This window comes from Eurypyga helias, unplaced genomic scaffold (assembly GCF_000690775.1).
Source record: "Eurypyga helias isolate BGI_N326 unplaced genomic scaffold, ASM69077v1 scaffold923, whole genome shotgun sequence".
NCBI lineage: Eukaryota > Metazoa > Chordata > Aves > Eurypygiformes > Eurypygidae > Eurypyga > Eurypyga helias.
In genome coordinates, this window is record NW_010239066.1 from 73202 (window position 1) to 100675 (window position 27474).

General features: G+C 36.6%; 1 protein-coding gene across 1 annotated transcript in view; it reads right to left on the bottom strand.

Annotated features, from left to right (window-relative positions):
• Positions 1 to 6638: 6638 nt before the first annotated feature.
• Positions 6639 to 27474, bottom strand: part of INSC (inscuteable homolog (Drosophila)) — an 84471-nt gene continuing 63635 nt past the window's right edge. The window contains exons 7-12 of the mRNA XM_010148011.1: positions 23925 to 24096; positions 21786 to 21964; positions 11336 to 11402; positions 9605 to 9760; positions 8877 to 8953; positions 6639 to 6922 (exon numbers count right to left, since the gene is read on the bottom strand). Of these exons, the coding sequence (XP_010146313.1) occupies positions 6794 to 6922; positions 8877 to 8953; positions 9605 to 9760; positions 11336 to 11402; positions 21786 to 21964; positions 23925 to 24096 (780 nt within the window). The 3' untranslated portion in view covers positions 6639 to 6793. The remainder of the gene's footprint in view (positions 6923 to 8876; positions 8954 to 9604; positions 9761 to 11335; positions 11403 to 21785; positions 21965 to 23924; positions 24097 to 27474) is intronic.

Genomic DNA, 27474 nt, shown 5'->3' on the forward strand with positions numbered 1-27474 from the left:
AGCAACATTGTACTCCTCAAGAAAAAGTAAAAACACAGCCTACGCTAAAACCTTGGCCTGCTACATGAGGATTGACTGCTTTTACAAGATTCTCCTGGTTGCTTTCTATTTTTTAATAATCAAAACTTCATGGTAAGCTTTTAAAATTGCTTCTTTGTTTAAAAATTAGTTAAAATTGAAAAAAAGACTTTTTACTTAACTGTTAAAAGCAGTTCATTGAGTTGATAAAAGTATGGACTGGTAGAGAATAATATGAGCAACTGCCCCCCCAAAAATAGGCTGATTATTGGTTAATATATTCCAGAATATGCTTCATTATTACTAAGATACTACTGTCTGTACACAGAAGAAATGTATTAGTTATGTGGTTTGTTTGCAGTTTTCTAGATTTCAGAAAAGTCTGTTATGAGCAAACAAATAGTAATGAAGATGGTTCTTCAGCAGGCTAGAGTCACAAATGAAGCAGAAAAAAAGAGGTATGCAGACAAAATCAGAATTATCCACGGGGCTGCAGCTCTCAGCTGTGCTGAGGTGAACAGAGAGAAGTTACCACACGAGGTTTTCTGAAAAAGTAAACAAGTCCACAGGATACTGAAAGAAGGTAATAGACACCTGAACTCACTGGGGGCCATGGAGCATTCTCCAAATGAAGACTTGGTTGAATCTTCAACAGGAGAAAGCACTTTCAGCAAGACCTTTACTCTTGCTTGCATTTCACGTTTTCTGGCTCTTGGCCTCCTACATGAAACAGACCACCTGTTTGCAGGATAGGACTACAAAACTGTTGCAAGTAAAACCACATGACGTTTGTTTACTTGCCTGTTACTGAAAAAGTAGCCCTTGTGTAAAACTAAAAACTACATTTTCTTTTGTCCATTGACACTGGAGTGACTGGATTTGTCTATAACCATTACACAGTTTTTCATTACTTTGAAAAGGACTATCTTCACACAATTTTTCAGTTACTACTTCATTTAGAAGCTCTTTGACCAAGCCCTTGTTTTAATATGTTTTTATCTAGGAATGCATTTCTAAGGAGAAATCTATTCAAGTTTGTCAAGTTTCAGCTTTGTATCTGTTCAGAATCAGTTTTTCTTATCCATTTTTCTTTATCTCTCATTTATCTAAAACCAAATTAGAGCTAAATATATTGAGTTAAAGGAAAAAATTATTAATGTAACAGTACATATCATGATATCTTTAATACAAGTGAAGCCAAAGAAGACAGCTTTGCTCATAAAAAACCAAGATAATAACAGTACAAGACCATTCTAAAACAAACTCGGAAATGCAAGAGGAATTTTTTCTCCTTAGGCCTCAGCTTATTACTTTTGGGGAAAGAAGGGATGCTGGGTTTGAGGGGGGGTTATTTGCTTTCTAGTGATCAATAGCTCTCCGGACATACACAATTCTATTTATTATCACAATGGTATTTCACCTGTTGTCCAGGACAGCTCACCTCAGAGACCATTCTGAGTCAGTGTCCTGTGACCTGTCTTCTTTCTCCCTCTCTTTAAATGCAAGATATTTTTTCTGATAAGAAATATATAAACTGCTATAATATTCTGGGCTTAATGAGTTGGTCCAGCTATTCCTTGTTTTAAACAATGGCAAACAGGACTCATCAGCTACTGCATATCAAACAAGATAATAGTGTTTCACTTAGTAATATCAAAGAGAGACTCTGATGTTGCAAAAATGTCTAGTTTGATGGGAATTTTATTTGATGCATAAATGGCACATGAAACCCCAACTGAAACAGTGCCTTCCTTTTGTCTCCAGACTGAGTCTGGGATTCATCTCACTTGATCTGAACTAATAGTTAGTTGTCAACGTATTTAGACATCTCCTCCAAACAAATCATCAGCACTTTTTTCCATAGCCACTGGAAAAACGGCAGCTCCACGGCATTATGTATACTGTGTCCTGGGCAGTCATCCTCAAAGAGAAAAAAAATGCTCATTTCTTTAGGTGGTCTACACAAAGTACCTAAATTACTGGCCTGGACTATACTTACGACTTGAACTTCAAAAGAGATGAGAATTCTTCCCTAGAGTAAAGCACATAATAGATTTCTTCTACTCCAGTTATTTTAAACCAGTAACTAGTCTGTCTCATTCCACAAAGTTTGCATCCCTTTAAGGATGAGACACTCATGTAAAGGATCAGCTGTCCTTCACAGTGTTCAGTCAATTCCCAGTTTATCAATCCCTAAAGATGGACTAAACTATTGAAATCACTAATTTGCAATAATTCCTGCTCTGAAAAAAAGGGTGGCCTTAAATAATTGAGCAGTACAAAAGCAAAGAGCCCTGACAAAGGGCACAGTATCTTGGTTTGGAAGTGGAAGCGAGCATGTGTGAATATGCATGTTGATACAAAGCGTACTTCTTAAATGCTCATGTTCATCACAAGATTTTACCAGTCGTTCATCCTTAGCTTCATATTGTGAGATCTTATTTATCTTTATGTGTTGGATCTCCTCAGTTCTAATTCTAGCAAAAATCTTGAAACCCAGGGGTTAGCACTGGCTCTACTTTACTGCAGTGCAGGGACACTGGTTTCCCATAGCTTCAAAGAAGGCTTCTCTAGATTATTTGGACCTATTCCAGATTTTTTTAATGGAAGCAAAACCACACATAAGTGTTTCTGGATCTTTTTAGACATATCTTCTCGATTTATCACAACTTTGCCTTACCTAATGAGTGAACGTAACAGACATGCCTTGTTCGGTATATCCTTCCAGAACTACTCAAAAAGAAGATTTTTATATTATGTAGTAAAAAAAATTAGATTGAATTTTATATACACTGAAATCAGTAAGTTACTTCGAAGACATGTATGCATTGTTAGGTCACATTCTAAAGATGTGGAGGACATGGACAAAACCTAATTAAAAGGCAGGAGTAATATCCAGAAACCTTGAGAAAATGGTAGAAGCAGTGTACCTATCAATAAGACATTTGTGACATAGGTGATCACCACAGCGGCAGAAAATGTACCAAGTTAGACACACCTCCTTTTTCAAGCCTTTTCATAGAATAACAGAATCACAGAATTGTTTGGGTTGGAAGGGACCTTAAAGACCATCCAGTTGCAACCCCCCTGCCATGGGCAGGGACACCTTCCACTAGACCAGGTTGCTCCAAGCCTCATCCAGCCTGGCCTTGAACACTTCCAGGGATGGGGCATCCACAATATCTCTGGGCAACCTGTCCCAGTGCTTCACCACCCTCTCCAGGAAGAATTTCTTCCTGATATCCAGTCTAAATCCACCCATTTTCAATTTGAACCCATTACCCCTTGTCCTGTCACTACAGGCCCTTGTAAAAAGTCCCCCTCAGCTTCCTTGTAGCCCCTTCAGGCACTGGAAGGTGCTATCAGGTCTCCCCGGAGCCTTCTCTTCTCCAGGCTGAACAAGCCCAACTCTCTCAGCCTGTCCCCATAGCAGAGGGGCTCCAGACCTATGAGCACCTTCGTGGTCTCCTCTGGATTCGCTCTAACCAGTTGATATCCTTCTGATGTTGCGGGCTCTAGAGCTGGATGCAGTACTCCAGGTGGGTCTCACGAAAACAAGGTAGAGGTAGACTTCCTATTGACCAAGACTTTATCTTATCCCTTGTAGAAACAAATATTATTTTAAACAGAACAGGTCAGACAAACAACATTCCACATAAATGATTCATGAACTAAACACACAATAAACTGAGAAAAAAAATAATTTATTCTATGCATGAAACATCTGGGCCCTGAATATCTGTAAACAGTTCATTCTAAACCTGGAATTGTCCAAAGTCACTGGAATGTAAATCAAAGTTACAAAGAATCCTGTGGCTTACTGCATGTTTGTGTAACATTTCTAATCTCATTCAAAATCTAAACTGTTTAGAAAAATTTAAATGGAACTACAACATTTCTGACAAGCATGACATTCGGTTTCCAGAATGGCTGAACAAATTAACTTACATGCAGTCTCTACAGGTCAGTGAGTCCACATATATGAATTGATATGTAAATATCACATACTTTCTACCTCACTCTACTAACTGTGTATGTATACACACAGGGAGTCCACCAATACACGTTTACTTAAAATCTTTTGATATGAAATATTCTGTTCCTAAGAAATACTACTACACTGAAATGAAATGTTTATTCTGACTAAAACAGAACTGAAAACTTTGGTTTAAGAACTGAAAAGTCACTTTCAAAGCAAACATTTTTAATCCAGAATTCATTCAGAAGTAATGGGAAGATAATATTTCAATATTTTTAATTACTTTTTATTTCCAAGATAATTAAGAGGAAGGGAAGAGGTATGTTTATTTCCTCATACACTTCAGCATACACAGAAATGAAGTGCACAACTTTAGGTGAAAAATTCAGACCTAGCTAAAATGGGTTTGATGACACTTTGGTGACAACAGGTCTGAACTGGCTCTTTCAAGATATATTTTTCTACTATGAATATGACATTCACCTAAATTTATTTTGTTTCTGTAATGTAAACAGCCATATTCATAATATAAACACATGTAAATGGACAATATGAGCCTAGAATTACGGCCACATATTTACAGATGGAACGTATCTGTGTAAAATCAATTCATGCGCATTCACATTACTGTATCTGAGAGCAAAGTAGACTCATTCATTGCTACAGGGCTGCTTACTGAATATTTGATTGACTTGTTAGAAAGGATTTTAAAACATTATGGTTCACAATGGCTACTTCAGTTCATTTCACATGTGGACATTTTTTTTTTAAATGGTATTTTAACTTTACCTACTATGAGATAAGCCCTACCCCATCTAGAAATTAATATCTCTGGTGTTGCACCGGACAGAATGAAGTCTGGTACAGCATGTAGACAACAGAATTTGATATGTTGTATTCTATCAAGAATTATCATGCTGTCAGCATGATAGCAATGGGACCTTATTGAGTCCATTTTTTATGAGATTTCTTAGTTTATTTTTTGTACCAAGAATGTTGATTTTACCACTTAAAGCATTCATGGTTCATACATGTATTTATACTTAGTGAGGAAAGTCCACTGCTTGTATAATATTTAAAGCTGTACAGTACCATACATCTTAACAACCTCAGGAGTTTAAGGAGCTGTCCCAAAGTAAGAAAAGCAGAATTCATCTCTGCTCTTACTAGAAAATTACATCTGTGAAATATCTGATTCAACATTTATGTTTGAGTAGTTGCTTATGACAGAGGTCACTGCATGTTTTCTAGTGTTATAAAACTTCAGTCAAGGTAGACCTCATAGTTAAATGAGGAGATCACAAGGAAGAAATGTTAAGGCAGAGACTTCTTACCCCAAGTAATCCAGGGGAGAAAAAAGTAACCACCATTTATCACTGCTTGAAGCAGAACAGATTTCTCAGACAGAAAATGCAGAAGGCAATCACTTTAGCAATTTCCTTGTGCCTTTCATCTAAACACCACATAATACTAAATAAACATTAATGAATTAAGCTGCTTAACATATCTACAAAGTAAGTACAGCAAAGGAGAAATGTACTTACTTTTTTGGCAGATGTCCTAGTACCCTAATGTTGCTGATCATAAAATGATCCAGACCAATATTTGCAAGCCATCAAGGAAAAAAAAAAAAAGTAAACTTTCATAATCTACAGAGTGCTTTGTGAGAAGCTGGGGGGAAAAACCACTTTCAAGATATTGCTGGTTGAGTAACTTTAAATTTATATGGTTTCTTGATGAAAAGAAAAAAGCAAACTTTAAGAGGAATGTTCATGGAAACAAAATCAACTGTATTCTTTATTTGTTATCCATTAGTAAAATCTCCTTTTGTCAACTTCACGAGCTCCTAAAAGTCCATTTCACAGGTTTAGAAATATAGGACTACTTAGAAAACAGAAAAATGGAAGTTCAGGTTACCATTAATTTATCTGTTCTGATTATTTGGTGAGTACATACACAACTTTTCACAAAAGTAGTAGCTTGAATATTAAAAACAAGTCTGGATGTGATCACTTCCAGTTCTTATAAGGCTTGGAAATGAGGGAAATGTATCAGTGTGTAATGATTTTAAATCTTATGCTTCACATTGGCGATGTGTGTTTGATTTCATAAATGTTTTTCTAGAATTCTCTGAATTTCTTTAGGAAATGTCAGTAAATGTAAACAAGAATTATCTGCAAGCATGTATCCTCTAATGGAGCACATCTTTACACAACGTAACAATGTCCTCTAACATCCAAGCCAGTCACTGAAAATCTTCTGAAAAATTTTCTCAGCTAATCAGTTAAGTATTTTCATAATTCTATTAAAAACTAACAGTTAAAAACTGGACTCAGACTGTAACATCCCTTTCATTTCAAAGTATATACTTGCAGTTTTAAGGATTATTTTTCTTCTAATGCAGCAAATGCATGAGACTAAAGCATTTCTTTTAGAAAAATGTAAATTATTCTAACTGTAGAAAAATATCAGCAATAAAACATTACTAGAAGCATTTAAATTGATTTGGTTACTTTGATTCAACTGTATTAAACAAACCAACAACATTTTCTTAGATCGCAGTGATAAAGCCTGTTGATGTATCTTGGCAGGAAAATAAAATAAAAAATTACCTTTGCAAACCACTGAAATAAGTTCAGTCATTCTATTTCATTTCTGCTACAAACCATGTGTTCATGGATTTAAAATAAATAAGTCATAAATAACAGTAGGATTAAAACTAAATAAAAGTGTATATGTGTTATCTTTTTGTATACCTATAATCTTGATTATTTTTCAAAGGGTTTTGGCTCACATTTATACAAAGCTCTCTTCCATATTTGTGCATAGCAGAAAAGAATCCACAAGTCTGGGCTTTATTAGCTGCTGAAAATCTGAATCTTCAAGTCCATCAGGACTCATAACTGCTAGTCTTCGTAAGGCTGCCTAGAAAAACAAGACAATTGCAATATTGTTATGGTTTGTCAAAGTCTTCATTGCAGGTATCCATTACAACTATCTCTAAATAACAGCCAAGACTCAAAACAGAACTGTGCAGGTCTATCTGGCTAATCCCTTGTTACTGTCTTCATCTGTCAGAAGAATCTCCTCTCAAAAGCAGCTATTAAATGACAATTTTTTGAGGCACATTACTCTTAGACCTGAGCAACAGGGACTGTGGTGTTAAAGAACACAGAGGTGAGAGTCATTGACCGTAAACCTATCTGTGATCTGCACATCTCACACTGTCTCTTTGTTTCTCAAATCTCCTCGCAGCTTTTGTGATATTTATGAAAACAATAAGCCATCTCATTCAGAAAACATCTACTACTGAAGTTTTATGCAATGCCTATAACAGAAATCTTAGAGTTGCTAGTGTATAGTTATTAGTAGAAAGAAGCCGGACATTTCAAACAATTTGGGAAAAAAATAGCTGCCAGTTATTTCAGTTACGAAGCTGTGCAATACCAATTGTATTGATGTTACTATTATCTTCATAAACTCTTCCCTTCTAAGAAGTTACTTTTTTTTCTCACCAGACAAAAACATGCAACAATTACATACCTCCTTGCAACCTGACATGACAGATGCAACTGGAAAGCAGGCTGGCTTTCCTCAAGAACAAAGACTGTCTTCTATTACTAAGGTCTGATAGTTGTGATCAGCTTATCTCTGTGTTGTTTGTCAGTGCAGCCCTAACACAAGAGTAAATTGCCTGCTTCAAAATATACAATAAGTAAACAACTAAGCTAAATACCAAACAGTGCACGTCCTCAGACTTTAGTGACAATACCTATCAGAACCTGAAGCAGCTCATGTCTTGAGGACAATGTTTTTGCCACATGCTTATCTGAAAATGTGATCAAGCAGTAACTAAAATACCAGGAGAAGCAGAACTGCTGAGACAGGCAGGCAGGTAACATCTCAAATGATAGGCATGAATTCAAGGAATGTGCAGCAAAAACTTCGATGAGAGAAAAATCACAGTCTGCTTTGCTGCCACCACTCCATGGTTCCTGCTCTAGCCAGACAAGATTAATGTGCCTTCTCAGAGTGTATGAAGTATAACCACAGCATTTCTTCTTATGCTCACATTCGTACTCTTTTCATCCTGAATGAGTCCTGCTTAAACAAACAAAACTTCTCATGTGCTGATACAAAGCGAGCTGTTAAACAAGGCTGCAATAACCAAGTTTTACTTTTTCATTTAAAATACCATTAATACTGAAAGCACTGTCAAAAAATATTCTTTAGACTTCATTCATCAAAACCTATCTCCTAACCCTGGATCACCCATGTCCCCAGAGCACTTTCACAGAACACGAGGTGAAACTCTCAACTCCAACACTTGGCTGGGGCTCACAGTGCAGGGCCAGCAGCTGGGATCTTTCTCTTAAGCAGAGAAAGTGTTAAGCTCCTTCTTGTGGCCACTCCTCGGACACTATATTGTTTTGAAGACTCAAATTAAAAAAAAAAAAAAAGGATTGTAGTGAAAGCAAGAAATCTTTCCTCTCTTCAGCCACTTTACATAAATCTTTCCATACATATGTGTGTGTGCAGGTAAAGGCTGCTGCCCCTGTGATTCCAGGCTCATATCAGCAAAGAGCATCACCAGAAAATGGAATTTAAGAATTATTGAAACCTTAAATTCTGAAGTGTTCGAGTGAATTTTTTTAGTGCTCAATAACATGAAGATGAAGCCATTTTTCCTTATGTGCTTAAATCATCAGTCAGAGGATAAATAATTAACACTGTAGAAGAGTATGCTTAAGGGGAAAAGCAGCAGACCCTGGCATCAATTTAAAAACATTTCTGCAATGCTTATCCATTTTGAAATCTAAAGGGCTGTTTTTTCTTCATTTTTCAGAATAAGCATGAAAAAAAGAAAAAATGTACCTACCAGACATGCCACTAAAACAGAATCACTATTATTTCTTTCAGTTGGTGATCTGCAAAGTTTAATTAGGCGAGGAATACCTGAGCGCACAAAAGAGAATCAGGAGAAATGATTTAGAATAACAAACCCCTTATTTTGAGATAAGGTATTTTTTTTAGATATTTCATAGTTATCCTCCTTAGTAGATATGATCTTTAATGCAAAGATGATATGCAAATACTTAAGAGACTGTCAGTGAAGTTATGCATTATATAGCAGTCATAATGAATAACTGTAAAGCACAAAAACCCAAATGCATTTTTTTTACCCTCTGTTGCTGTTTCAGAGCGGAAACTGTGACTTCCTCCCACATGCCCTGAAAAAACTCCAGCCAAAAGAGCATGTTGCTTCCCATTAGATTCATCACATCTGAACCTGCAGGGGTCCAAGCTCTCTGCCCACTGACAGATCCTGCACAAGGATTTAAATAAAGGACTGGAGGAGGTGGCACTGTCAGCTGGCACAGCCTGCCACAGCTATATGTTGAGTGGACGCTGCACCTCGGGTTCCTCTGGGAAATGAGCCAGAGGTTCATTTAGCACATCTCCTCAGTCACTCTCTGGACAGACTGCATAGGGAACCTATTCCATAAAGGGTACCCCATGAGGCTAAAAATTAAAAAGAGCTTCCCCATGACTGGCAGCTCCCCCCTTCATTTTCAGTCTTCCATTACGCTAGTGATACATCCTTACAGCTGAGTTTTACAGCTGCATCTGCCACTTCAGGATCTCGGCTGAGTCGTGCCAGTGTTACTGCAGATTTCTGTTGGACTCGCTCACAAGCAGCAATTTCAGCTGAATTTCCTGAAGATGACCTTTCAAAGAGCATTTCCATCAAAAGCTGAACACCTAGAAGGATATAAGAGCCATTGTTATCCTGTCTCCAACAAAAAACTCAGTCCAAAAAAGTAAAGGGAAAAAGCAAGATAGGTAAATACAGACCAATCATTGACCAAACAGGGCATGCAGAATGCATAAATGTGAACAGTAATTTGGCCATCAGCATTCAGACACGTCCAATCCGTGCTAAGTTTGTCTTCACTAGGAAGCTACAGAACTTCTGGGACAAGAAAATGCACTAACTCTTCCCTCCTACAACTTCTTGACTCGTCTACAAGTTGGTGGTTTAGGTTTCACAAGTTTATTTCAGTCACTATAAACACAATTCTTTACTTGCTTCTAAACTAACCTGAAAGTAATCACTAGCCTAAAAACCTCTAGTAACATCTTTCAGGTCTCTACATGAATTTTTGCTTTGAATATAAGGAAAGTAAAATATTTTTTCAGTTTATTTCTAAGCAAGCTTTTAAAAGTTTCCATCTCAAACTGTTTAAGTGTGTTATAGAATGGGGAATCCTTTAATGAGGGAAATATTGAAATTCTGCCTCTTGAAGTTTACTGTACAACTAACTCTTCACATCAGAAGAGACAATGCCATCCCTGGTCAAAAGAGTTTAAATAATTTATTGTTGCCTACAGGACTTGATACTCTTATTGTTGCAGCACAAAACCAGATGAGACTGTACAGATTTCTCTTTTTGCGATTATTTTAAATATAAGGACAATTATGTGCTATTACACTCCATATGCTATTAGGCATTCAGATTACTTCAGGTAGCATCAGAGGATTTAAACTGTTAGAGCATTTGCATAAATAATTAAGAGAATTAGCATCAGAATCATGCAGCTAGATAATAATCAGTCAACATACAAAAAAGTTAAAGTTGAGAGGAAAATGTAGCTAAACTCTCCAGGATTCTAAAACCCTTCTCAGTTTGTGAATCTGGCTTCTGACCAGCATCTGGTGAGTAAAAGCATTAGGCAGACATGAGCCTTTACACACAAGAGGAATGTCAACCGCTCTCAAAAGCCTGGGGGCAAATGCTTCTGTGTGAACGTCCATTATAGAGCATATACACAAATTTTACTTCATCACATTGTGCTTGACAATCCAGATGTACATCTTCACCTACTGCAGTAACTAGCATGAGTTAGGCCTAGCTGGTGTAGCTGTCAGTATAATTTCATGAACTTCAGTCAAGTTTCTTCTGCAGGAGATGAAATATGATCAAACACCCATCCCAAACAACAAAACAGGTTTTGGTGTGCTCAGGGAAATAGACAGTTGTTGAAACACTTTGCACTACTTTGTTTTGAATCTATGAATGTCACACACAGAGAGAATATCAGAAATCTGGTCATGCATACCAAGTTTTCTAAAGCAGTGTTAATGTATTTCAGTTTCATAGAACGGTCCCAAGGTCTCATTTTGTACCCTGCAGCAGTGTGCAATATCCAGCAGAGACAGGATGAAAAATTAAGTATTATCAGTGAAGCCTTTCTCTTTTACCTTATAACCACTCCTTTCCCATCTACCCACATTCTCAACAAACTGACAGCATATAATTCAGATAAAATACATACCATTTCCTTGAATGATTTCTGAAGCACACTGATCCAACACAGACATGTTTGCCAGTATTGTTACCACCTGTTGTTAAAAAGAGAAGGAAATATGAAGTGTAGCCCTTCAATAATATTAAATAGCACTGTGGTTTATACAATGAGTATGGCAGAAATTTGGCAAACCCGATTAAAAGTAAAAAGCATTCTTGTAATTAAACAGTCTATTCCCACCTTTGTGATTTTTCAGGGGTCTTTATCTTACATATGGCTGCTAAGTAAAATGCAAACAAGAAAAGCAAAACCTCTTCTTCTCACAGTCTTACACTCCTGCATAAAAGTCTTTCATGTAGAGATCTGCACAGAACTGAAAGAAAAAAAACCTGGAGTCCTACAAAGAATTCAGCCAGGAGCTGTCCGCACTTGGGAACCAATCCTGTAGTCACATTCCAGCTCAGGCAGAGCTCACAGTGAAGGCTGAGAACCAGCACATAGACATACGTTCAGTAGCGCCAAGTTATTGCTACCCTTCTGCTTCAGGGTTCAGCTGAAACATCGAGAAATCCTTGCAACAGATTTGGAGTTTTGAGCCTTGATTCAAGGGAGTATTTAAGGAATACTTTTCAGTTTTATTGAAGCCATAAGTGGTGTGCATGTCAAAGCATTGTCCCCAGATGAGCTGAATTTAAAAATCTGTTTATACTTCTCCTGAGCTAAGGCCAAGATTACATTTTGTACCAACAGAAGCACATTTTGAGATCCTGATACACAGAATTTCTGGTCCAAACCAACATGAACTGTTTTCAGGATCAGATGTAACTCAGCTTGCTTAAAATGATGCAGCAAGCCATTGACATAGAGTGAATCATATAGAGCTGTTGGCCTTCAATCGCACATTCCCTTCAGTGAGGTCATATTTTCTCTCATATGCCCCTCAAGATATTCTTTTTTACTTTATCCTTCAAATAACTTGCTTCCTGCATGTAAACACATCTCAATATTATCAGCATATGTGAGACAAAATAATAAATGCATCATTGGAACACAAACAGAAATCATATTCTTTCTTAACAATGTATTTCTTCTAATTTTCTCTATTCTAGTTAAGAAAAAGTGATCAGTCTCAAAAAAAAAAAATCCATTTGAAACCTGCTTATCAGCTTTTTAACACTACAGTGTAAGTTCATGAACAAGCAAACTCCTTAGGTGTAAGTAGGCATGAGATCAAATCACCATTCTGATCTCACTTTGCCATTTTAATAACAAGGATGACTCATTTTCAATACTGCGACATAAAGGTCTTCCACTTTTGAAGGTAGTGTTATAGTGTCATCTCTCTGAATAAATACACTTACTTAGGATGCAAATGAGTTGCTGAAACTCTAAAGAGTGACAGGTAGAAATATGGCAACTCAGTATATGTCTATGTATTTATTCCATATTAATTATTAACTGTGTTTCAGGCAGAGTGTATATGTTTTCTCATTCTAAATTATATCCTGCTAATGAAAATTGCTTCCTCTATGCAGAAGCTGTACCCCATGTGGCTCTCTAAAACCCAGATTAAGAATTCAATTAACCACAATTTGAATATGTGCCAATTATTGCACTGCTTCAAGTTATTTTGTCTAATAAGTATTTTCATACATAAAACTATTTTGTGTGTATCTTTTGACACCAAAAATTATTTGAGGTTATATCCATACTTCCTTTGCGTTGATTATGTGGCTCCCTATATTTTGCAATGTATTTATTGACTAGCCTAATGGGTTTATATGTAACCTTCTTCAGAGGGGTTTATAAAAGACCCTTATCATTCATAACCATCAAGTACCTATATTATCTTTTAAAATCTTAGATGGACCTGAAAAGCAGTAAAACTATAAATTAGCTCACTGCGTATCGATAGATTTTTTTCCCAAAAAGTCACATTTTCCTGTGATGTAAACAATGTAACATGAAATAGAATAATGTAAATACATAATAGGCAAGCTGAATAAAAAGTTGACTTTCAATGCTATATTTCTGCTATACTTGCCTATTTTAAAATTTAGTACACATGTAGCTTACACAAAAATTTCCTCTGTAATACAGACCAAGTTTAATACTAAAGAAGAACTCTCTAGAGAAAAATCCAAACTTAAATGCAGACTCAAATTCCTTTGAAAAGCAACATTTCTGTGAGCACTGGTATTAATGAAGTCTCATTTCTTTTGGATTTAGAGTTGATCAAAACCGATAAACAGAACTTTTCCAATGCCATCTCTTCCACTGCAGATTTTTTTTTTCTGATGATACATAGGCTCATGTATCATCAATAGGTCTTTATCTTAGCCTCTATTTTCCCATTATCTGCCTCTAAATTTCATAAAGCCTTAGGCAGTTGCTCAAAAACAACTGTGAAGTCCTGTTGAATTGGCAAACCAGTTCAGATGTTATCATGAGACATGGAGCATGCAAACAGTTATAGATAAAAGTGACTGCCTAAGCCTCATTTCCACCAGGAAGTTAGATGAAGATTATCAGAAAAATAGATAGAAAAAGCTCTTCCATAACTGAAATAATTTTGAAAGAACTGAAAGACTTGAAAATGTTTAACATGGACTCTCTACAGTTCAACTGTGATATTTAGTATCAATTTTGTTAATTGTTCAAGACATCTCTGCTAAAAGATTACACTCCAAGATTAAAAAGGTCTGGCACCTGAAACAATTTATGATTCTTGCAAATTTTCTGGATTCCTAAGACATACAGTAAACTTGTAGTCAGCTCAATGTATAAAAGATCCTGAAGACAGAACATGTGAGCTCTGATCATTTGCCAGTGTTACCACACCATGGAGAAAGTGTTTGCTGAAGCCATCCACAAATTCCAGTAACCTAGTGACACCTTGACATGTGGGATCTGCAGATGTGCTATTACACACAGACTGTAGGAGATTTTCCATAGAATAAAAAGAAGTTGCTTCATCATATGTGGAATTTTTTAATGAAACATCTGATCTCACATTCTCTTGCCAAACCTAATGCAGGATAATAGTATACTGCCTTAGAAACCATATGCTGCAAGAACTGATCCTATTCAGCATAATTCCCTGTCTCAGTGCCTGTATGTCTGCTAGACAGATCTGTCCTGGAGCTAGATCTTGATCCATGCATCTCCAATATCTGTAATCTAGAAAAGCTCTCCATTAGACTAGTCCACATTCTGGTCTCTGTTATGCAGATCCATCAAAAACTGCAGGTGTTCCTCTACAGCATGAATCTGATAAACCTGGTGCCTTGGAGCTTTCTCTGCGGGAACTGGCAACACTTAAACCACTGTAATAATTAATACCACAAAAAAATAGATTTGATCAACAAATTAACTAAGCCACCAGATGACAGCTGAATTATTCAAGTCAGTGTCACATGATTTACACTAATAAAACCAACCAGAGGACTGGGCCCTCTGGAGTTTATCCCTGCACTCACCACCTACCTATTAATATGTACTATGCACTACACACTTAAACCACATAGCAGTGAGGTGCAATAAGACACAAAATGCTGGGAAAAGAATTCTCAGATCAGCTCATGTTTTAGCACCTTTTGAAGAGGCACCAATTTATCAAAGTATTAACATGCAAATAATTTTGCTAGGACAAGTAAGAGTTTTCACAAGACTAAGAGACTAAGGATTTAACTTTTGGAACCTAAGAAAACTTACCCAAGACCAAAAAGCTTTGAAAGTTCACCTTTAAATGATTTATTGGTGAACTAAGTATTCAAGGATATGTCAGGGGGAGGGGGCTCTCCTTTAGGTTCCTGGAAAACTTTGCTATTTAATAAATAAACTTAAAAATAATAGAGATATTTCATATATTTCAAATGTCTGTACAGCATCATGTTGCTAGTCTTGCAGTTGCCCTGGAAATTAATTTAAAACCTAACTAACATCTCTATTTCTATAGGCAAAATAAGTAAACAGATAGTAAACACAAATACCTCTCTAGTGGCAATATCATCATTATTATAAAATTGGCAGTATTGGTTATTCTGGTAAGCAAAATCTTTTTTATAATTTGAAAAGTGGTTTTAGTCCCACATAGTTTCCTTCCATACATCCTGAATTTTTGAATTATGAGTTTTCAGTTCTGTAGCTTTGCACTGAACCATAGGAATTAAGTTGTCAAGAGTGATTTAAATTTGAGAAACCATGGTTAATTAAGAACTTCTAAAATCGTTTTGTTCAAAACCTCTTGAAGAACAAGTCATCTTGGAAATTTTCTTGTTAGAAAGATGTAATTAGTAACACTATAACAACACTTTTCCTTCCAAGCAACCAATGGTGACTAATACTCATTAACCAGTGTACAAAAGTATGTTTGTTGCAAAAGTGAAACCTAGAGGAAAATGCTGGTATAAACTAAGATACATACACTGAGAGCGTAAATCCCAAACGCTTTAGTTAACAGAGAGATTTAAGACTAAAGAACACACATGAAAGAGAAGGCTTCTTTGATAACTTTCCTTTAACAGAAGATTTAAGATGATCTAGAAGTGTTTCTCATTATTGTGAAACCAGCTACCTAGTAAGACAGATGCAATAGGATTTGGAAGATGAAAGCACATGGTTTAGCCTGTTAAAGGGCAATAGCTTCTACATCTGAGGGTCACTTACCTCACTTGAAGGAAGGGGAGGTGTCTACAGAGGTGGAAGATGTGATGCTAATATGTCTATTGATAATAAAGGCACACTGTTCAGTAAACTTTTACTGACAGTCCCAACATAAATAGAAAGATACAAGCTCAAAATCAGAATTAGCAAATAATTTAATTGAGTGGCAAAGTAGATCAATATAGAATCTTTAATTCTCTTAGTTAATTACTTTTTTAAGGCTGATTCATCACTAAGTGAAATTAATTTTTCTACATATTATAAGAGTATTTTGTAATTTGTTCAAATAAATGACATAAGGATATATCAGAGATATAACTGCAGAGTTCCAGATATCCATCTTCAGAAACAAAGGGGCATCAGACAACTAATCTGAAACAAGATGCAGTCTTTGTTTCTGAATGTGAATTATAAACATCTGAACTTCACAATTCAAGATGATCCCACAGGGAGACAGCAAAAAAGTATAAACAGCAGGGATTAAAAACAGGCATTACATCAAGTCTAGGTAGAAAAAACTTTCAGAATACTATTTGTTGGAAGAAAAAACTTTGCTAAGAAATCACTAGAAATTTTCTCTAGGAGTCTATATTGCTTAAAATAGAAAACTTAATTGCCATTGCTTCTGATAGCCATTTTTGTGGTTGGCAATTGAGTTTTCTTCCTGAAAACAGAGAAATACATATATCTACATAAGCTGGTTAGTAAGTCTTTCTGTTACCTGATAGGAAGAGGCAAACAACCCCATAAAATAGTAATAGCAGTTAGACACAGGGTGTTCTTACAAAGTCTAGGCCTACTCTGAGACTGTCAGGGAACAATAATCTTGGAATGCTGAGGAAGAGCAACAGAGGAATCTTCATTTTTATTTATTTCATATTTCTGACTAATCTAGCTAAGGCAAAAAACCCAGACACGCACATTTTTTAAAGAAGCACATAGGAAATGCATCCTGCATGGGTCACATGCTGAATGGGCATGTACCATAAACCAGGTCTTAAGATTCTAAAATACTGATAGAACTACAGTGTGTCTCCTCCCTCACTTCTGATGTTACAGTTTTCTGTCTTTCAGATGCAAATCCATGAGGGGGGGAAAAAAAAAAAATCACCCCTCAGATTTTGTTGATGGTATTAGAAAATTCTTTGATTTTGAAACAGTCTCAATCAGCGAAGACACCCAAGACATCTGGCCTCCCTATAGCAGAGCACAGTGTGGTCTAAGCCAATACACAGTTGTAGGAAACAACTTTGCTCGTCTAGCTAATCTAATTGGGTCTGGGTTTGTGGGAGGAAGCTTAATTATTTCCATTTTAGAGGAGACAGAAACTATAGAGAACTAGGTCAACTGCCACTAACTCAAGCAGTGTTGTCAGGAAGTCATTTCTGGTGCCTGTCCTAGATGGTAATATATTTCTACCTGAGGAAGAAAAAGAAACAAGAAACTATAATCTGTAGAAAAACCGTTTATGAGCTCACCCGCCCAGAACCAAGATTGAAATCACAACCTTCATCTAGGCAGTGATACTGTTTTGGAAACAAGAGCAGTGTCAAAACTCAGAGTCTATTTGAAATCTACCAACTCATTTCCTAAAGGATGGAAGACAAAAAGACAACAAATGCAGCAAAATGCATACATAACCATGTCTGACTTACAGCTTTACAATTGGTACAGCCTTCAGCAAAGTCTCTTGTTTATAGTTTTTGAAGTAAACAGCCCAGCACCAGCCTGATCGTACTGCGAACCTGGCAGGCAAGGGCAGAAAATAAAAGCTGCAATAAATTGTGCTGAGGTAGCATGTTTCCTCTAGAGAGACTCTGAGTAAGTGCAACGTCTGCCCAACTTTACAGATGATTAAACAAAAATGCAGAGAAGTTAAATTGCTTCTTCAAAAATCAAAGCAGCAGCAATATTAGGAATTGATCCCAGAAATAAAAACCTCATCACTCTAAGCTAGTAAAGAATAGCAAAGTTCTTCACCAGAGCTGAGATTTTGCTCTTCCAACTGAACTTCTTGCTTTTGCAAGCTGGAGCACATTGTCTTATCCTGCACCAAATCTAAGTGTGAAAGGCAGAATTTTAACTAAAGGGGCATTTTATCTCAAAAAGATTTAATGTTTAATAGAGAGAATCGGTGTTGGACCTCTGAAATGTAACAACCGGTAACACTGACCACATAATGCCAGTCAATACTGTTACTTACATTTTTATATTGTTCAAATGTATATGCAAAGAGAGAGATAACCCATTAAAAAGGAAGTAAGGACATCAGGGAAGTAATTACAGTCTTACACAGAAAATTAATTAGGATATCAATGATATAATGACATGGTACAGTTCAGATACAGTTATGTGACTTCTGGCCTAATTTTCATCTTTGCATCTATTACTGGCAGTCTTGTTTCTTGTTTAATTTCTTAAGGTTTATAAAATAACTTAATTATGTAATTTATCACCTTTCTTTCTAGCTATATTAGCTGAAAACATGTTTTCTCAGTGTGATCTAGTCCATACTGGAAAGGATTGCTTTATTTCAGTGTATAGTTTACCAAGCACAAATCACAACCAGAACACTGAGGGGGAAAGCAATTCTAACCACACATCTATCTAGTCATCATTACACTAACATCAGAGCTTAGATATCAATGGAGACCTGTGCAGGAAAACTTTGCAGATACCCTTTTATGATCTAGTTGTTCTCATATAAAGGCTTTGTGTTGCATTTTTACCCACAGTACATAGATCTACAGAAGCATGTTGAACTGCAGAAAGGATGTGTGAGCATGCAGTTGAACCATTTGGAACTGTTAAATATTTCTTGCAGCTGAGCTTGAAAATCATTTTCAAGGACCAGACAGGAAGCTTAGATCTACTGAAGTCAGACCTGACAGAGGCAGACCACCAAGCTTTGCTCCTAACACGGTCACAGGCTGCTTGTATAACATGCCATAGTTGATTGAGTCCTGTGCCCCTGGGAGGGGCATTTCTCCTCTGGGAAAGACCGGCTGATGAAGAATAAAGAAGAGAAAGAATGAAGAGCAGAGAAAAGGATCTGGAACCTAGAGGACAAATAGTATTAAGGTTTTCCAATCTTAAGCGAGGCAGAACGTGTCAGCTTCAGAGCCTGCAGCATCTCCCAAACACCAAGATAACAGGAAAGAATTTAGCAGGGAAAATAAAGCAGCAAAAATTTCCATTTTCTCTTTCTAACTCAAAAGCCTTTCTCCACCTCAAACTTTTTTGAAACATAATTTACTGATTTTAGACCTAGAAATAACCACTTTAAAATTGATGTGTTCACTGTAGATTAATTCTTTGTCTGCCTGAATAACAGAAGATCAGAAGCTGTTAGACTCTACCTCCACAACTTCACAGGTAAGGTGAGATTACTAGCAACACTGAAGAGACAGGTGGGAATGCAGAGAGAAAAATTTTATTATACATAAACATACTGTGCACAAACATACATATTTCATAGTTTTCTATGTAAAGTCTAAGATGATGGTTAAAGTCAAGAAGGCCCTGAATGATAAGGGGTTTGGCTAAACCCTTCTTCTTACAGTGCTTAAAATCCATTAAGACATCTGAGTGTATATATTACACTGCTGAATTTAGGCATGAACCCTTCTGAGAGGGTATGTAGACACTACTTTGAAGTAAAAAAACTGTTATCCAGGAAATAAATATCTGCAGCAAGAAAAAGAGCATGGCATATTCATATCCATTTTGACCCAAAACTACTGGCTAAGGTATCTGGAAATTACCATTTTATATGATGACCCTTCTACAAAGGATTTTGTTATAAAACTAAAAATTGTCAATGTAACACTGCTGGTTACAGAAGCAATACATGTTTCTATAACATGGACAATGATTATTTTTGTTTATCATTAAGCCCAGCATTCAGTTCTGGATTTCTTACCTGACCTAATCCAACACTGTCTGGGAAATAAAATATTCCATAAAAGTATCATAATTGGTAGACACCCTCCACCCCTCCAACTGAAAATATTGTCCTTTTAAAAGGTGAGCAGTCTACTCAAACACCAGGAATTCAAAGGAAGACACCTCTTAAGGCTGTTGCATTACCAAAACTGCTTGACTAGCAACACTGACAGCTCTTAAAGACAAGATGAGCAGCCCTCAGATTCCACCTGAGCATCAGGCATTCGGTAACAGAACACAAGGCAGGATTTTATAGTCCCCACTGCTACAGAAATAACAAGGAGTCAGCTCAGAAACTTACTGCAGCACACCACAGAAAACATCACACCTTTCTGATCTCGGTTTTTATTCCAAGTAGGAACGTAAGGGGTTATTGGCAAGGAAATCTCAGTTCTTGGAAGGAAGCCACTCAGTTCTCTGTTCCTCTAGCTAATGAGATGTCCTGCAAGCTGCAAAAGGCCTGGAACCAGCCTGTTAGCTAATAAAGTCATACATATATCTTCAAATGTCTGCCTTCCTCATACAAAGAAGGGGCTCACTATGCTACCCACAGAGCAAACTGCAAACTCACAGCTGACAGCAGAATTAAAATGAGGGCATAAATAAACAAGGAAATCAAAACTATGAGAGCATACAGGAGGAATAAACAAAGAACATGAAGCATTGTACATACATAACAATGGTATATGGCCATGTCAAACACCACAGCTGATGTCCTTGGCCTTGCCCAGAGGGCAATATAGTAATTATAGCTTAATTCCATGTTTTCATGAACACTCCTGAGCTGGAAAACGACTGAGAGCTATTAATGTAAACTAAAGCAACACTAGTAACCCCTCTAGAACACTAATAATCAGTTGCTAAGATCCCTTGCGCCTTGATTTCCCTGGCCTGACTCCTGTTGAAGGGTACGAGGGTTTTCTCTGGCAGTGCAGATCCCAGATCTACCACAAATCATCTTTTGGCTGCTTCAGAGGTGGGAAGGGGATGGGCTTGTGAGGTCTGAATTACAGACATTTAGTTACAGTTGAAGTGCCTTATGAACAGAAGTAGGTTAACAGAACTGACTAGTAAACTCCATCCCTTAGTAATAGCTACTGAAACTCTCAAACCTCATTCTTGTTACACTGCCAAGGGGAAATTCATCACTGAAATGCCTAGTAAGCAGTGGCTCTGCAGCACCCCATTGCATGGCAGTACCTAAGAGGAACAAAGGAACTCCCCCTGACTTCATCCGTGCATTAGCAGAGACCTTAAATTTTCTGTGTCTCTTTACTAAAAAAAAAAAAAAATGGTGAAAAAGAAAAGGAAATGCAAAAGTACATCAGCAGTATTTGCCAGTAAAAATTGCAAACCATCTACCACATAGCTAGGACTTGATCCAAAGCCCACCGACGTCAATGGGCTGAGGATCAGATCCTTATTCAGCTTTTGGAGCTAATTCATCTTTGAACTGACAACTGTATATTTAGGCTGCAGTCTCCATATATATCTCATTTACCTCAAAGTTCTGTCCAGTCAAGTTTTGAATACCTCCAAAGGTGGAGATTTCTCAGCCTCTCTGGGCCTCTGTGTCACTGTTCAGCCATCTTCGTGATGAAAAAAATACAATTCTAGTACCTTAGAAATATGGAACTTTGGGTTTGTTTGGGGTTTTTTTAATCACATTGAAAGCTGTCATTTTTCATAATGCTCATAATAAAAAGGAACAGAAGCATATAAAGAAAGAGCCATACACTGGACAGAATCAAGAATAGAAGACATGAAAACAACTTAGGTTTGATGATGTCAAAACAGACATAGACCTGAAACCTGTTGACTTTTATACAAATATGCTCAGACAACATCTTGCTGAGAAACCACTCACCTGATCTCGGGAAAACGGAGTATCCACTATGCGTTTGTCTGAACATGCTGCTAGTAGAATCTTCATTGCATTTAATTGGAGCAATATTTCACAAGCCATGGTATCAAAGAAAGTAATATTGGCAAGAGCTGCTGAAGCCAGCAGGAAAACTTCACCAGATGAGGCTTCTTGGCACAGTTCTAGGAATGCAGAAAATAAGTTGAATAATCTAAGCATCTACAATTTGCATTAGTAATCATAGTATGTAAGACCAAGTTCATAGTCACCAAGATAAAAACCAGACCAAAACAAAGAAAATCATCTTCGTTTTGTCAATTATATGTCATGTTGCTAGGTTGCTTTACAAGTGATATTAACATTATGCACCGTCATTTGAACCACAGAAACAGGGATAAATGGTAAATAAGAACCTAGTCTCCAAGTGTTTCTAACATTCATGTAATTATTGAGATGGTCTACCTAGTATAGCATTCTACAGGGAATATTCCACTGAATGTTGTGCAACATAAAGCTTGATATAACTAAGTAAAATTAAGTACATGATGCAGAAGGCTAGATATAACTAAGTAAAATTAAATACATGATGCAGAAGGCTAGCGGATCCATAAGAGAATAGTTCTGCTATATACCCTATTCTTTCAAAATACATATATATGCGTGCTGCCGATCTCTACAATAAAAGATCATATTGCATATTTTCCAGCTTCAACATGCAGCTCCCTTTTAATTCCTTGCACACATGTATTTTAACTAAGATCTGAATCACCTAGTAATTAGACTTCAGCATGGTTTAAAAATTGAACATATTACGGTAATCTAATTACCGAGTTATAAATATTACAAGGAAACGTGCGTGGTTACTGAAACAGCTCTTCCAAAGTTATACGTGTTCTATTTTTAAGGCTCGCATTTCTTGGGCAGTGTATACACTACTGTAATTCCCATGGGATTTTAACAGCAACAATCAGAGAAATGCTTCATCTGCTCATATCTCCTGGATAGGCTGTTCAGGTTATCCCTTGACTGTGGTACACTGTAACGACCAGGAAAATCTTCTCTAGCAGTCAGGACTCTAGCAGTCCAGGTACAGCAGAACAAAGGTCAACACAGCTTAATTCCACCCAATGGATTCAGGACAGGTTTGGGGCAAAACCTTTCATATTTGTTTCTGGACAGTCTGGTCATGAGGAATAAATTATTTCTTTGATTTCTGCAGCACCAGTTCTGTTTGGGCATATCAAAGAATGCCTAAATACATCTCAGATAATTTCCAGAATCCTCAGGTTTTGGCACTACTATACATTGTCTTGTTCTATCTAAAAAAAAAAAAAAAAAAAAGGCATGAAAATTGAAGTGCTGTAGTTTAACTGAAATTACTAGGCTCAGCAGAAAAAAAAAAAAAAATCAGCTGTATTGATCTATTATACCTGAAAAATAACACTAGATGACCCAAACTGTTCTTTCTGACATGAAGCTCTGGAAAACTGAACTTCTAGATCAGAGAAAGGAAGAGAATGCTTGACTGAAAGTTTCTGGTATTTGAGACAGATGGAGTACAGTGCCAGAAAAAGTGAATCATCCCTTTAGAAAGTCATGAGAAATATCATCTTATTTTTCTGAAGTGTCCTCACTGATCCAGGTTAAGGAAAATCTTGTTATTACCTTTGCCTCATTTTACCATGGATCAGAGACCTAGACAAGAAAGACAGATCTTTTATTTTCTTGTAACAATACCCATAGATTATATTCTGCTGTACTTTTCCTCTGAAGTATCATACAAAGGTAGATGCAATTGTGATCTTGAGTTCTAGCAAGTTTAGAAAATACAACAGGCATAAAGGCTAGCAACTATTAGAAACTGCTCTTTCACGGTCAAACGCAGGACAAAAGGATACTTTGCTAAGTCTTTTCTGTGTCTCTAATGGTAGAATTTCATACAGGTATTATTTTGAAAAATATGCATAAATTCTATTCAAATATCAACTGGAGTAAAAAATCAAAATGAAAAATGACTGAGTTCTTTTATCTGTTAAGGAAATATTGCCAAACATTATTTAGGGAATATTTCTAATGAAAGAGACTCCTACCCCAACCTGTCATTTTAACGGCAAAGAATCAGAAGACCCATAAAGAACTTACTGACAAGTGCTGTTACAATTTCTTCCATATTTTCCAGAAAGCTACTGAGATGCTGAGTAAACGTGAGATGTGGAGAAGTGATCTGTGCAATTACTGCTGCTGCTTCTGCATGAGTAGCTTCAGAATGGGTATTATCAGTAAGAATGTCAGCCAGGCACAGTATCCCATCAACCTACGGAAAAACAATAGGCATAGGTTGGAAATAGTCCACGAAATACTTTTGCAACCAAAAATGCGTTTACTGTTCTCTTTTCTTGGCTAAGGCTAAACTACTCAGTCTATTTTCAAAAATGACTAAACTTGTTGGCATTTATGACATAAGTTTCAGTTTAGCAAAAGCAAATGAGTTGAGCATAGAAGTTGTTTGACCAGCAAAAAGTCTTGCATTTCCTTCTCCCTTACTGATTCTGCTGAATTGATTTTGGTCTTTTTTGACAGATGTCTGAAGTTAAACATTAATCCAAAAATAAACTCTGATAAGCAAATGTTAACTCCTACTATGCCACAGCCTCATTTAAGCTCTTGTCTGAGTGTGTCCCACTGCCTGAGTGTGCAGTAAGTTCTTCACAGACATGTTGTTTTGCCACTTTTTCCTCAAATTTTCACAAAGGATCAAAAAATACTATGGGGGAGAGACCTTGGCCAAACTGCATCTCATGAGCTTGTGCAGTTCTCACATTAAAACTAGGTCATAGAATCATAGAATCACTAGGTTGGAAAAGACCTTAGAGATCATCCAGTCCAACCGTATCCGCCACTAAACCATATCTCTCAGCACCTCATCCACCCGTCTCTTAAACACATCCAGGGATGGTGACTCCACCACCTCCCTGGGCAGCCTGTTCCAGTGTGTGATAACCCTTTTGGTGAAGAACTTCTTCCTTACATCCAATCTAAACCTCCCCTGGCGCAGCTTGAGACCATTCCCCCTCATCCATGTATCCCTTTCTTACTTGGAAGAGAAACAGAAAAATGAGTACAAATGTACATGGGTTTACGCTTTTAGAGTGTCTGAAGTGTTCTAAACTCATCCCTTACCCAGTTTAGGAAGATACATCGTCCACACACACCTCTTGCTCTGGATTAGAGGGCACACACTGACACAATGAAAGAATGCAACAGAGCACAGCCAATGGGATAGCTGAATCTGCAGAAACGTGTCATCTGCTAATACCCAAAGCCAGTGAAGAAGGTTCTCTGTAGACAAGGACATAATCTGTGAACTTCTCCCCGTTTAACATATCCCTGAATAATTCATATCATTGTCATGTAGGTAGGTAGATGTGCTTAGAGGGGAAAGAGCGTGAAGATTTAGTTATTTAATTAATTATGGACATGATTATGTCAAATCATGATAAATTCTCTAATAAAAGTTTTTGTATAAGTAAAATCAATGTATATATCAATGTTTTTTATATATATATAATTATGTAGTTTACAAATGAACAGAGGTTTTACAAATTTAATTGAGTGTTTTAAAACTGTCCTTATTTAAGTCCTGAAAAAGTGTGGGTTCAATTGCCTTACATGGACCCTGTATAGATACAAAGAGGAGTTATGAAGGCTTAGCACTGAAACCTACTTTAACAGTTAAACAAAATCAAACGCAAATCTGTGTTGTATCCTCACCAAGACTCTTTCTTAGGTCTGTTGTTCAGACTGCATTCTCTGACTATTAAAATCTTCCTCAGAACATGCACGTTAAGTCCTATCCATTATCTCCACAAAGGGTATTTAGCAAATCTCTTATTCGTCGTTTTGTTATTTATTAATACAGAATGTTGAGTTATCTTAATTACTTATCCTGCAATGGGCAGGAATTAAATTATTTGAAAAACACTGACAGTTACTGTTTTTTTACAAAAAAAGCTCTCAGATTGATGGGAGCAAAAATTACCCTATGGAAGATCATTCATTGGGATGCACTTTTTAATAGGCAATAGACTATATCATTGGAACTCTAATAACATAGATAAATACAAAAGAAATTATATCTCTATTTTTCCTCAGATTACAAATGGGATTTAGTACAGAAGCTCAAGTACTGGCAAGAAGAGGAAGAATAAATTTTCAACATTAAACTTTTTCTTGACAAGCTTTCAACATTAATCTACCTACAGCAAAATATTTCCTCCTAGTTATGGCAGAATTCTACAGCTTGAAACAGCAGATTCACATAATTCACTTGGCTTCAAGGTATATTAATAGATCTCAGCGTCAGGAATTAATATATGTCCTCACAAGATGATTTAGTAGCCAAAGTGTGCTAGACAGTATCATATGCAAAAACCCCCAGCTTTGTCACCTTCAAACCTCCCCAGATCACACCTTGTCTGGGGTCTGAAGGATGCTAATAATAACAGTCAGCGTAAAAAGTTAAATATTTTCCAAGGCATTAAAAAAATACTTCACAAGAAACTTCTAAGATCTGATAACAGGATACAGCACTCTTCATTTCTGAATTTACTGGTTAAAATTCATTGGGTCAACTCTTGTTCAATGACCTCAACAAAATGATTTTAGAGTAGTTTTATGCTATTTCAGAACAAGTAATGACTTATGAAAGACAGGTACAAGTACATGGTTAGATTTTTCCATTGCAACTGATTATGTATATCTACACTATAAAATACAAGCTCCTAACAACACAAGGGCTGTACTCAACTTCTAAATTACTTTTTTTTTTTTATTTGCTAAGTAATTTTTTTAGAAATTGGGAGTTGCTGAATTGCAAATAGAAGTGGATATATGGGTTTTATTCAGTATAATAACAAAATACATATTTTGGATCCATGAAAGCCAGCACTAGTTAGTTTTTCTCCTTTCTATTCAGAATCATGTAAATACTAAAAAAACAGCCTAAAGTTCGCTCTATACACTTTTTTCTTCCATCTTAAATATAGAAAATAAAATAATTCTACTTCAGCAGGGAAATCCATTTATAAGTGTCTAGCAATAAATTTTAAAATGACAGGGGAACAATCTAATAAAAGCACTTTAACATCCAAAAAGAAATTGCTGCTCAAAGCATTTTTATAATTAGCTTTCACACTGAAAGGCACTTTGGATTGCTGCCCTGTTTTCTGTTTAATTTTGGTGAAGTAATCAGCTAAATGTCAAATCTGTTCATCACCTTGGCCATACAAAAGAACCAGTTAGCCAGATAATGCAAACAAATGAATTCCATGAATGCAACAAGATGCTGTGGAGACCCTGCATTTGAGGAATGGCATTCAGTAAATGCTCGATCACTAATATTTCAAAATTGATAACTGGAAAAATGCCAGGAACTTACATCCTTATGAGCATGGCCCTGTTTTAGAAACTTAATCCAAGTGACAAAATAAATACGTGACTACTTTACTGCATAGATCAAGTCTTCTCAAAAGAAACATTTTTTTTCTCTGCAACAGGAATGAGTGAATTCTGGGGCAGCCCTCCTCTTTCCTCCGTATACCTGTTCTTCCTCCTAAAAATATTAAATAAAACTAGGCATCTGTTAAAGACACCAATACAGAACTTGGGATTAATTGCATTAATGACTTTGAGA